This window comes from Amblyomma mixtum, chromosome 4, assembly GCF_055824585.1.
Source record: "Amblyomma mixtum isolate Tamu chromosome 4, ASM5582458v1, whole genome shotgun sequence".
In the NCBI taxonomy this organism is placed as follows: Eukaryota; Metazoa; Arthropoda; class Arachnida; order Ixodida; family Ixodidae; genus Amblyomma; species Amblyomma mixtum.
Window position 1 is genome coordinate 76519203 of NC_143015.1, and position 13391 is coordinate 76532593.

Genomic DNA, 13391 nt, shown 5'->3' on the forward strand with positions numbered 1-13391 from the left:
GTGATAAAGAAAATTCTGATGCAGATATGGCTGCAGTTGGGCTCCTGTAGCGAAGTTTGAGATCTTTTTTTACTTCAGATGTGCATGTGCCTCACGATCATGCAACGGCTGATCGGTTATCGTCTATCATCAATATTATTACCACGTGGCGCGCAAAGATAAAATGAAGCCAATGAAATATAACGCAAAAAAACTAAAGCCAGTCATGACCAGGGTTTCATCTTTTGGTGAAATTGGGCTAAGCTCATTTGAACGCAATGAGCTTAACCCCTGTGAGAATTTGGGTTAGACTCAGTTTCTCGGCACAGCGGTGAAATAAGAGACCCGATCCAAAGCCAACTTGGGTTAAACTGATGCATATACCTATGCGCAGGCGGCGGCTACAAGCTTACCACCGTCAAGACAGCGAACAAGTTCGATCTGAATGGCGTGTTATCTACGGTTCGGAAGGCGGCACCTGCAGCCGACGTTGACGGTGAGACTCTGGACGAAGTGTGCATCGCTCTCCGGACCCAGGACCACAGCAATTTCCCCGATGTGTTCGAGGCTCTGGAGAAGTCGGCAGCGAAGTTAGGCATCGCCAGCATGGGAGTAACAGCGCCGTCACTGATGGATGTCTATTTCAAGTAAGCTACCATTAAAGCATTGGTGAATATTGCACGCAGTGTTCACCCCTGCTATCATAAACTGATCTTCAGCATTAAGACACGCAGGTAGTTAACCTAGCGCCATGTTTCATGTTACAATAGGCATAGCAAAAGCGAGTGCTATCTTGGCTATGACACAGCTGTCCCTGCACTTCGCTCTAGTAACGTAGAGAACTGAACTACACTACTTTTTTACACATAACAGCAGCAAAAGAACTGTGTTAAAAAACGAGACGTACATACACATTTGGACAAACGCTGCACTCGCAAGTCTTTTATTGCAGGGCGGTATATGCTTGATTTAAGAGCTGCACTGGACATGCGCGCACAGAAAAACCAACCGAAACATAAATGAACATGTGCCAGAGTCAAACATAAGTCCAACACACGCCGTGAATCACCTGATGTTGTCGCAGAGAAAAGTCGTACAGATATCTGTACATCGCAACTCAAGCACCTCGAGAGAAGTCAGTGCGTCATCTTCGTAGTCAGACGTTTGCACAAGTGGTTCATTTTCCACAAGTGTTATAAAGCTTAGTAATGTGTGAGTATTAGGGCCCATCTCCATGGGGTCATCCGAGGCGCACGATGTCTGTCCACGTCAGATACTTGTGCTGTGCTCGCACCGGCGCCGGAAGTGCCTCGCTCGTTTCCGGTCGGTGTAACCAATCAGAGAACGCAGTTCTCGCGGCATCCGGTACGGCCCTTTCCGCCGTTTTCTTCGCTGAGCTGAGCGCGAATACCAGCGACAGGCCATCGAGTTGCGCATGTTTTCCGACGCTTGTCGCGGCGCTGCGCTCGTGCGGCTTGGATGTGTCCATGGAGATGTCCCTTTAGTTATTTAGAGATGGAAATAGCTCCACTCGCTAACTACCAGTGTGGAATCAGAATATTTGAAAATGTGGAGTGTGGTAGAGTATTTATCCGAGCAGCTTAGCCCTAGAGTGATCACCTTAGTTTGCAGTGTTCATGGCCATCGGGCGGGTGCTTATTATGTATTTCTTTAGGGCAGCTGCAGACGATTTAAAGTAACAAGATATACAGCGAGTGAACGAGAAGACACAGTGCCTTCTCTCTCCTACGCTTATCTCACGCTGTGTCACACCAACTAGCCGAAAGTGCCAACTTCGTGAAACTGGATATGGAATGTACATGGCTATGTGATTATTGTACAGCATACATCACTATAATACATAGAGTATGCGTTTATAAAGAAAGAATTGTTTCTATAAAAAAACATCGGTCTGGGAAAGTCATGCTCCGGCATTCAGTTGCAGATGCCAAAGAATGCATATTTAGATTTTAGATGTTAAATAGATTTTCGCATCAGAAGCGGTAATCATCAGTTCTGAGGCACTTCGCTTGCTGTTACTGAAAACTGTTTTTGCTTTGTTCTTACGACGGGAATCCTTAATCTAGCGCTAACTATACTGCTAGTTTTTCGTCAGCTTTCGAATAATGCAAGAGTGTACTGGCCGTTGCGGAACGGTAATCTAAATACACAATAACGGTGCCGAAATAATGCCGGCGAGAACCTGCTCCGCATTTTGGCAGGTACTGTGAACGATGACAAATAGCCCTCTAAGATAAACTTGACACCATAATTTTTAATTTTTTGCCACGTTGACCCCTCTTTTTTGCCTGACTGCTTCGTTTCAGAATTATAATGGACTGGGTACCAGGAGGAAAGCGGCAGGTTGGAGCGGTCGAAGGTGAGCACTTAAAATTGTTCTATTTGAGGTGGGCTGTGCCTGCATCGAAGGAAGGCCTCGTGAGTTCGAGGAAATACCGAACAAAAAAGTTTCACGACTTATGTTCATCGCTGAGGAGGTCAGCAAGAAAACGAAACAGAAACAAACTTCCTCCTCAGAACAAGAGTGTGTTCTTTTTTGAACAGGCGGCCACACGTATATTGCTTGCAAGTTCACACCAGCCTCTTGTTTCGTAGAAATGTGAGAATGTCATCGGCACACTGTAGAAGCTCAAGGGAATTGTAAATTGAGGGCTTCGTCTATAACCGACACACGGGTTGTGAGGAGCGCCATAGTGGAGTGCTCGGGAAAAATTTAGGTGACGATGCTTTGTGATGCTTTAACACCGAACAGCATACGGGTGTGTTTTGAGCTTTGCTTCCCATCTTCCTATCTATATTCTCATAAGCCTACCTGCGGCTTATGGCGCTACCCTTTTGTGTGCGGATTTTTTGAAAGATTGGGTGGAACTGAGAATGTGCCATATGCAGCAGCCTTCTCTGGAAAACCCGAAAGAGTGAAATCGACATGCACAGACCAATCTCCTCTTCACCCCCTATTCCCGTCAATGAGAACGTTTCGTTCCCTCAAAGTATTCTGTGCATGCCGACGAAGCTTCAGTGCACAGCAACTCAAATTGCTGGTCAGACAAGAGAAAGTTCGCATCCATCCTGGGCCTGCTTTTAAGTGTTTGAAATACTTCGCACTTCATGTGCAACTTCGGCACATTACACGCCACGATCTATACAATACATACTTTACCCCACACCCTGCAAGTTGATAATCGTCGCCTGGAGACCCTTTAATGTTTTCTTCGTGGTCAGTGGCCTTCCGATGGAGAGGCTGTTTTTAATGCCACAATTTGGAGCCGCTCACTACGGCGTCTTTATAAGCTCGCGCCGCATGGTAATTTTAAACCGCAGGAACCATACCATATCATCCAATACCGTGCAGTACCATACTATGCAAACAATGCCGCATCACATAGTACTTGAATACACCACATGGCACCGTGCGATACTATGATGATTTAGCGCTTTTTCTGGTTTTAAGCCCGATAGCTCCTGAGCTGTAATCTCTTAGAGAGTAGGTTTGGTCAACCAAGTGGTCAAACATGTTATATTATTATGGCACGTATTGAACTAGTTTACATCTGCCGGTTACAGAGGAGCAGATGGCCAGGATCTGCCTTCCGATCCAGAAACAACAGACCTTCCTGCGTTCGTCCCGTGCGCTCTTCGTCAAGCGCTTCCTGTGCCTGAAGCGCAGCTGGGGGCATCTGTCCCTCACTTTCGCCGCACCCATCCTCAGCCTCCTCCTCATAATGATGTTTATCAAGTCGCCTATGGAACAATGGCACCGGAAAGCGGTGGAGAGAACAGGCGGCAGCAACGGCGAACAAGGTTCCAAGGATGGCGTCACTGAGATAGCGCTTCGACTCGGGGTGCAGTTCCCGGAGGCACCGGTCTTCCTTCAGGCGCCATCATCGCCTTCGGGAAACGACAGCCGCCATTTTCGAGTGCTCGTCGAGTCCGAAGGCAGCAGCATCCGGTCGGTGCGGGACCTCGAAGCTGAGCTTGGGGAAATTGCCGCGAATGACTTCAGCGTCTACATGAAGACCTATCCACTCGCGGCCGCATACGATGCAGGCGTGTAAGTTCTTCGGAGGTGGACTCCGGCGCGCTATTGGTCAAACGTCGTTACGACCTACTTTTAGGAGCGATGTAAGAGCAAGGGTGCATGGACCGAGGATGACAAAGACAACAGAAAACGCCAAGCTTCAGTGCTTCAATTTCATGTACAAGTTTCAGTGCTACATGTACAAATAAGTGGGGAAGTATGATTGCGGATTAATGCTCCTTACGTTCGGGCTACGACTAGTGATCAGTGCTAATTAGTTCGCGAAATGATGAAGTTAAGGATGACGCCACGCATGACTTAGCACCAGAAATTTAAGGATAAACAGCCGCAATAACTGACTAATGACTGGGTGGATTCTTGGCTGACGGAAATCAAACTCGACTACGTCGTCCGGCCCAGCCGCTGCGGTTCGATTTCCGCGGTGAAGGTTGGCCTTCTCTTGGAGGTAAAACTGGAGCCGTGTTGCCTCCGTGCAGCAGCTATCGTTTACTGCGTTGTTGAAACGGGCATGAGCAGGGCATGTTATGGGAAGAGAAGGAATGATAAGTAGCAGGCCAGGGCCATGTTACCACCGGCCGACCTCTCCACCTTTCCCTCATTAAAATTCCTTTCTCTCTCTATAAGGTATCGGTGCTTTTTTTTTTCATTTCTGCACAGTGGCCTCGTGGCTTCCTCTGAAAATAAAGGATACTCAATAGAGGCGTGGGTTCCAAGAGAAAGCAAGCATTGCAGAGGGCGACAGAATTAGATTGGCGGAAGAGTGAGAAGTTGGCTGCGGGCAAGGGGAGGGCGGTAGTTTATGGGAGAAGAGGTTGAAAAAGTGAACGCCGGTGGCAGAGCACTGGGTAATAGAGAGAGGTCAAAGAGGCGTCTGTTCCGCAGTAGAGGTAGGAGAAGCTATAAATGCTTCAATTTGTCCAGCTGGCTAATCAAGTTTCAGCCCCGCGCATTACTTACAGTCGGTACCGATGAGCACTACCGACTTAAGTCCGCGCACTCTAACGATGGACTAATTGTTCATTAGGCACTACGCAATACAATAAAGCACCAAAGATAACTTTACCAAGATGAAACCAGTTTAGATTCTATTTGTTCCTTCTGATAACTTCAAATAAGCGATTGCCTTGCATAGTGTTCTCACCCGAACAAGACATGAAATCCCACATCGAATATTGGTACAGCCCCGTTCAAAAGTATAGAGGCCGAGGGATCCGCTTTTAAGCTGTTAGCGGGGCTCCCTAGCATATCTGTCAGTTCAAACTTGGAGGATTGGGGTCGTCAAGTCATTCCTTTTTCGAGAAATTGCGGTTGTTGAGGATACAGCTGGCCTCACAACAAACGTACTGAGGCCGTATACTTTTGACGAGGGGTATACCTTCTCTAAATGTTTGCATAGATTATGATTTTGACATGTGCACTTTTTAATGTCCTATATTTAAAGCGGAGAAACATGTACGGAATTTCGTCCAATATGCAATTTGTGTTAATATTTCAGCACGCCACTCTATTGCCTCCGGCCTGTATCTAAGGGTTTAGCGCGAAATGGGAACACGGTACCGACATCACTGGCATGAATTACGAACTTCACCGTTCTACAGACTCATTTTAATCAGTACCATTTTAGAGGAGGGGGGGGGGGGTGGGAGGTAACGTAGCTGCTGTATTTTTTAGTTGTATGGAGAAGCATTATGGGCCTCCTCTATATGACAATACTCGCCCTTCATCATTACATCAGACCAATGTGAATATGTGCATCGGGTATGCCTAAGATGCGGCCTCACAACTGTGTAGCAATAGTTGTTGCTGAATTACGTTAATCATTAATTTTCGTCATCCTCGTGTTGTGCGCTTTTTGCCCTCTCTATTAAGCTCTGTTGAGAAGGGAACCAATGTAGTGCAATAATCATGCGGTCAAAGTTTGCGGATGATTTATGTTCATTGAAATGGTGGTTATTTTACAGACACAGAGTAGGTGAATTGCTGCTGACTTACTGTCGGTTCTGACTGTACGCAGCGTGCGGGGCATATACAACCCTACCAGCTCCGCCGCGCTGCCGGTCCTAATCAATTTGCTGCACACGGCGGAGCTGCGCGCCTCCACGGGGCACGCGGAAGCCCGAATCGACACCACAGTGGCAGTCGTGGAGCCGCCGGTCGACAGCCGCATCGTGTTCGAAAAACTCATCCACGAGGAAGTGGTGCCGTACTGGGCCCTGATTCCCGCGTTGTCCTACACGCTGGCTTTCGCTTCCTTCGTTGTCTTCCCCGTGGCGGAACGCCTGAGCGGAGCACGGCAGATGCAGCTGATGACCGGCATACCAGGCAGCCTCTTCATCCTGTCGCACTTTCTGTTCGACTTGGTCTGCTACGTGGCCGTGATGGGAGCCTGGTGCCTAGTACACTTCATGTTCTCTTCGTACCCAGTTTCTACAGCGAGTGAGTCTTGCCTGCTGTTGGCCTCACTAGTTTGTTTTGTCTCTTTCTGTCACGCCGGCGTTCTTTCTTCTACAATCAGTACTGAATGGAACAATCCACTACAAACTAGCAAAAATAACCGCTATAGGGCCATTCTAACACCTTGGGCCTCACCCTGCTTTTCCTCGTATGATCCCGGGACGAAACTAGCGTTTATCATGTCTGTTTTTCATATATGTGCCTTTGAACCAGGTATGAATAACTCATTTAGGAAGTGAGCTCCAATTAGCGCCACTAAGCGCCTTAAGAATTACCCTGTATAACTCCCAGAAGTATACCCTAGTGGTGTTTTCTATTCACTGTCACTACAGCCAGTGAATATAGGGTTAAGGACAGGGTTAATTGGAGAGACATGGGAGAGGCCTTTGCGCTGCAGTGGGTGAAGTCAGGCTAATGATGATGATGCTGCTGCACTAGAGCTTTCCTGTGTCGCTTTGTATCACGCCTGCCCCTTCGACTTTCATTCTGCTGAGTGAACTTAAGAAGCCAGCACCAACTAGCCCACCTTAAAGGCTAAACGGTGCTACTGGCGGCCAATTCAGTTGTGTAGTACACTGGGATTCAGCAGAAGCTGACTCAAGCGTCCGGATAACTCAAAACCATCGGTAAGTGACAAGAATGCAACACACATGCGCTCTTAAGTGGAAAGGAGTTGCAGCAAGGCTCTGCCAAGAGTAAAAGGTCATTTGTCTCGTATTTCACTCCTTTCCGAAACATTTCCTCAATCCTGCTACGCCAACATTAGTCGGGGAGTGAGTCACTATGCAGCATTAGAAGCAATCCAAAAACACGAGTGCAGTGCTTTGCAAGCGTAAACAAGCAGCGAGCGAGCTTTGACTAGAACCGCAGAAGTGTCGGCCGGGGAACGGTTCTCTTATCACTCAAGTAAGTCTGAAGTGACCACTTCGTGTTTAGATACATTATTATATCCTAGTATTAAGCATTCACAGCCGGTGCCTGTATGCATTTTCAGATGTCTAAAAATCGAACTGGTATCTGAACCACAAAAGCGATGCGCACAGGCGAGTTGGCGCTCCAGAGAAAGCGTCATCTGTAGTGATTGAGCCCAGGTGGTCTTTGGTGGGGGCGCCTCCGTATGACCAGCAGCTCACCTCATGGCGGTGCAATATCTAAGAAGCATAAGGCCATAACAACCTGTTCCACATCGTCTTACTGGGCAGATTCTCGTGTGCTCAATCCTTGGTCCACCTAACAGTCTCCTACAGAACAGCAGAAGGTGTTTGGGCAATTACTCTAAGTCTGTAACATGCCAAAATTCAACACGATCCCATCCCCAGAGTGTATAGATTCTGCAGTGCTCACTCTATGTCCCTACTGGGTATTCCTATGGGGCATTCCTACTATGACTCCTACTGGGCAATCGAACAATGCGCATCTATTAATGGGACAACTGTAAGGTTTACAAAGGTCAACGAACCATATGGATTCCATCCCTGTAAAGTGCAGTCTAGAGGGCTCACTCTATGTTCCGCTAAACAGGCTTCAACTATACAGGGTGTTTCACTTTTTGCCCAAATTTTTTAAAATAGGCTTTTGAATTAGAAGAGGGCTTTTTTCGGAACAGCATTGTCAGCTGTGTAATACGTACAACCGGCGGTAAAATAAGACTGGGCATGAGACAGGCGGCCAGAATGAGATAAAACTGCATCGCCGCGCCGTCTGACGTTGCACTTCTCGGGTCGAGACATCGCAGTGCGCGTTGGCGTCTTTTCACACTCACAGCTCTATCTTTTTCTCGCTTGCATATTAGCCGCTACTTACCTGCGCCGTTTGGCAGTAGGGGTCAATTGCTTTATACGCTACGTCACGCTCGCACATGGGAGGCCCATGACAAGGGTTCAGCGAACCGTGAGCGCCACGCTGTGAATAAAGAAGGCGACGCCCAACGCCAAAAAGTGCATGTAATAGGAGAGTCCGCTGCAGACGAGAAAAAGACACAGCTGCGAGCACGAAAGGACGCGCACGCGCCCTGCGATGTCTCGACACCAGAAGTGCAGCGTCAGATGGCGCGGCGATGCAGTTTTACTTGATTTTGGCGGCCTGTCGCATGCCCCGACTTATTTTGCCGCCACTTGTACAGGGTCAATCACACTTAGAGGGAACACGGCTCCGCGTGGCTGCGCTCATGTGGATCATCATTGTGACCAAGCCGGTAGCAAACCTGTGCAAAGGGGCAGATGACAAGAAGCACCACGTCGAGGTCTCTCTTTTTGTGCGCCATTGTGCATTCATTCATGAACGGGCTAGATGCAATCGCACTCTGCAGGTACGTGGCCACGCGGAGCCGTGTTCACTCTAAGTGTGATTGACCCTGTACATCAGAGTACAGCTAAGACGTGCTAACTAGCAGGCTGGTAAACTAAAATTGATTAGTTGGCTTTTTGACTATTACTGTTAGGCTCCCTAATTGTTGAGAGGCGCGTAGCCCACGGTGAGGAATATCCATATCAGTTTTTTTTTTTAATTTATATAGAGCGGTTACCCTCGGGGCTGTGGCCCAACAAGTTCTGGCTACATCGCGCCATGATACATGCGCTTTCGAGCTGCTTTCAGGCAAAGCAACCTCTCCAGAGTATGTAAATCGTTGAAATAGCCAAATTTTGTTAGGTCATAGCGCCGAGGGCAACCACGTTTTTGAAATTCTAAAAACTGATATAGGTATGACTTAAGGTCGGCTACACGCTTCTCAATAGTTAAGGAGCCTTACAGTAATAGGTAAAGAGCTAACTTTTCAATATTTGTTAACCAGCCTTCTAGTCAGTATGTCTAAGCTGTATTCTTATGTAGTATACAGCTGAGAATGCTATGTCGAAAAAAGCGTTCCTCAAACTCAAAAAGCCTATTTTTAAAAATTCTGTGAAGTCTTAGGTGGCAGGCCCTGTGTATCTGAAGAATGCGCCAGTACTCATGCAAGCACTCAGTGGCGGACATAAATAAGGGTCGGTCTTGAACAGATGGCCTGATACCCGACTAGGCTTTATCCGCTTAACATAGACAAAAATACTGTAGGTCAGGAGGGGGCACCGGTGCTCACAGCGGCCCCGTCTAACCTCAGCACCATAGAGCACAGATTATCGAGTTGAGTACCTTAAAAAAAGCTCATCCTAATCTCGGGTGCATTATAGTTGAGAGAGCAGGCAAAGGAAGGGGAAATGAGGTGCTCGTTACGACATACATATGATGGAAACCAACATCCTGCGAAACCAAGTGGCGTAGGGGAATGTTTCTCTTTTAAGAATCCGAAACCGCGACCTGTGCTCTTTTTTCTACCGCTTTCTAATAAATTATAACTTAAGTGGTAAAAATTACCACGGTAAATTTCCCATTAATCAACACCACAAATTATTAAAAAAAAACAAAAGAAACACTTCCCTATGCTCCTTAGTTTCAGTGGTTGGCTTCCATCATATACGTGGTGTTTCAGAGAAGGCTTTAATTTTCGCAAGAAGGATTTTTGAGGTAAAAATATTACTTTTGCAGCATGGTATTCTCAGGGTTCGTGGACACCAGAAAACTAGTGAATCACCTTACCTAATCAGTTTGCGAACTAATTTCCAATAATTAAATTTTTACCTAGTAGTATTAGGCGCCTAGATGCAACTAGAGGTTTGTAGCTGGCCGTTAGTAACCGCCATATCAATTGTTAGAATTTCTGAAACGCAATTACCCTCGGCGTTGTGACCCAACCATATAACCCTTTTCCTCACAATCTGGCACCTTTGGGTCTTTAGCGGTGCCGTAAAGGCTACGTCATACGGGGGTACGTTTCGATGGAACGGCGATGACAGTGGAGTACCTGAAGTGCATCAGACGGCTTCGCCAGGCTAGTAGCCTTGCTTTCCATACATCTTAATTAACAACGAATCCTACGAACCTTTCCGGCGCTGAGCTTTTAATCTTTCCGTCCCGATTTCGTATGCCGTATTTGCAAGGCAACGAAACGCGCCACCACTCCGCCGCCTCTTCCCTTCTCCACTTTCGTGACATCTATGATTCTGACAGGCGAAGGACATCGCACTCAACTCAAGAAGGCTCACTCACATTCAATACCCGTAGGTATAGTCTTTACAGCTTCCAGTTTTTTAGCTCCAGGTAGAACGAGCTTGTATTATTGGAACTGACTAATTTATTCTGGCATTTTTTCTTTTTCTTCTTTTTTTCAGTATATTTCTATATAGCTTTCCTATGCCTCGCACCATCGGCCATTTTCTACGCTTACCTAACGGCGGAGAGAGCAGAATCAGCGGGAGGAGGAATCGCGAGCATCATTCAGGTGGTCTACGTGTACGGTGAGTGCAGGTTTTTTTGTTTGGCTCGGCCGGTACATTTGTGCTGCGTACGCGATTACAACGCTGCCTCGGTTCTAGAATACAACTCGGAGTCGGATTAACCCTTAATAAAGGACATACGTAGAAAACTGGTGAAATCCTACTGGTGAGATGACTTCCTTACGCCTGATGGCAGCGCGTTGCCATTAACCGCGAAATAAAAATTCGCTGTGGCTTAGCTTGGTTAAGCCCGGTAATTGCGAAAGCAATATCCGTACCTACGCCATGGTTCAGCTGGTAGTGTAGCTGGTGGTGGTGCTTGTGGTTAGACTTGTGGTGATGCATCGGTTATACAATCCAACGCAATTCAATTCAATCCAATCCAAGCCACTCCAATCCAATCCAATGTAATCTAATCTAATCTTATGTAATCTAATCTAATTTAATCTAATGCAATCCAGTCCAATCCAATCCAATCTAATGCAATCAAGGTCAAATGAAGGTCAATGGTGGTCACCGCCGCGGCACGGCAAAGGCGTGAAAGTGCAAGTAGTATTGCTTTCGCAATAATAGTTTCGACGTCCGCGAAACCAAGAGCGAACAGTAAGTGCACTCAACCTCTTAGGGTAGTGTGTCGAGGCTCCAAATGCCGGGACTGTTAATCATATGCTACGGACCGCAGCGTTGGCCTAGTGGTTGAGCACCCGCCTCACATGCGGGAGGTGCAGGGTTCGATCCCCAGTGCCCCCTGGTAGCCACCGGTGACACAATTGGCACGAACTTCCCCTGGCCTAGCTTTTCTTGCGGGTGGAGTGCAGGACGGGACTGGAAAGCGATGTGCACGGCCATAGACGCAGACCACATTCAGAGCGTAGTTCTGCAACATGGACTGCCCCTTTCAATCCTTCCCGCTTTGTTGAAGGAAATTACAGTTAAATTCCTGGAAAAGTCATCGTTTTGAGGAAAGGAGCATTCTTGTCTTACTTTACAGGTTACTTGAACCACCCAGAGAGAAAATGCAAAACCAGCTCCCGCTAACGTTACACGTTACGGCTGCGGTTGCACCCCCTGAATGGGTTATCACAAAGTTATACCAGCTTTCGCTGTAAAGGCACTCTCTCAGCGTCCTTGCAAGTTGTAACTTCCTTTCGCAGCGGTAAAATAACGGTCAAATTTCTCTCGGATCATCATACGTGCATTTGCAATTTTTTCCTTAACTACATATTGTAGCGCATATTGCACATAGGAATAAATACGCGACGTTAACTATGTCGCAAGTTTCTGAAGACATTTACACCTGCGCCGTAGAGTGTACAGGAAGGCCAGCGAGGAGAAAGTGCTGCGCTTGCAGATGCATCTGTTTTGTTTAGAGTCATGTGAACAGCCAGGCCTTTCATACGTCTTGATTAACGCTCACAAAGTGATTATTCATCTTTCTCACATGAGGTTATGTTGTCTTAGGGCGTACAGTAGTGTAGGATCACTCGAACTAGCCAGATGGGCTAGGGTTTCGGCCCCAAATATGAGCCCGCTGTAGGCGCGGGCCACACGTTAGGGGGCAGTAATGCAAAAGCAGCTGACAGGACATTTTGTGCGATTTATAATATCCACTTGTCCCGGATGCATTACTTGTACCCTATATAAAATTCAGCCAAAATATACGTGTTGTCATATGACCACGAAGAAATTGAGAGAGTGTCGTTTGTTTCGTGGGCGCAGTGAGCTAAAAGACGTTCATATATTAAGTTACACTCGCGCTAATAAAAAATGTCTTCCCCCACAGGTTACATCTTCTCTATAGTCCCTGGAGCGTACAACCGAATGACAGGAGGAGGGGAGCAAGCATGGTTTTGGATGCTGTTCCCGCCGTTCGGGATTCTCACCTGCCTAGCCAAAATCTCTGTATTTGACGTCACTGTCGAGAACTGCAAATTTCTCCGGGATACCGATGCCAGAGGTAAAGGTTTACTCCGTTCGGTCCCACATCTTCGCTGCAAGTTTCGTTTGTGGTGCGGTCAATGGAGGTGTGTGTTTTTATGATGCGTCGCAGTGCAGTAAGACTTGCGCTGCACTTATTTCATCGCCTTAGCAGCATCAAAGTAACGTATTTCGAATAAGTTGGACTCGTCCCACCAGAACGGCATTTGTAAAGTCCCTGCCCAAGTGAGGCCCCTGTGAGTCCCACTTGGGCAAGGGAGGCTTGGGATACCCCTATAATGCGTACTTTGGCCACCAATAGGAAATAAATGGGCAAGCTAAAGTTATGCTTGCCCCTCTTGGTGCTACATGAGTCCCAAATCGGCGTCGCTAGAACTAACGCAGACCACTTCCATCCATCCAGGTGTGTCCCTTGTAGGGCACTTGAGGGCAGATACAATGTAAATTTAGGCTCTATCTGGGAAAACCTCCACAAGCCAAAATAGAGCTGCCCACACTAAACCACTGTGTCTCCCACATCGCCTGTGGCGGGGCTGGAAAACGGGCGTGCCCGCATGCTGGCGGTATGGCCCATTGTAGGGTATACGAGAGCAAAGGCAACACAAATGTAGGATGTATGCTGAAAATCCTCTGCTAGCCCCCTTGGAGCT

The 13391-nt window shown here is 47.4% G+C and overlaps 1 protein-coding gene across 1 annotated transcript in view; it reads left to right on the forward strand.

The window, feature by feature from the left end:
• Positions 1-13391, forward strand: part of LOC149347102 (phospholipid-transporting ATPase ABCA3-like) — a 74833-nt gene that overhangs the window by 45565 nt on the left and 15877 nt on the right. Inside the window, exons 10-13 of the mRNA XM_089541491.1 lie at positions 374-626; positions 2307-2359; positions 3565-4051; positions 6054-6242. Coding sequence (XP_089397617.1) covers positions 374-626; positions 2307-2359; positions 3565-4051; positions 6054-6242 — 982 coding nt within the window. The remainder of the gene's footprint in view (positions 1-373; positions 627-2306; positions 2360-3564; positions 4052-6053; positions 6243-13391) is intronic.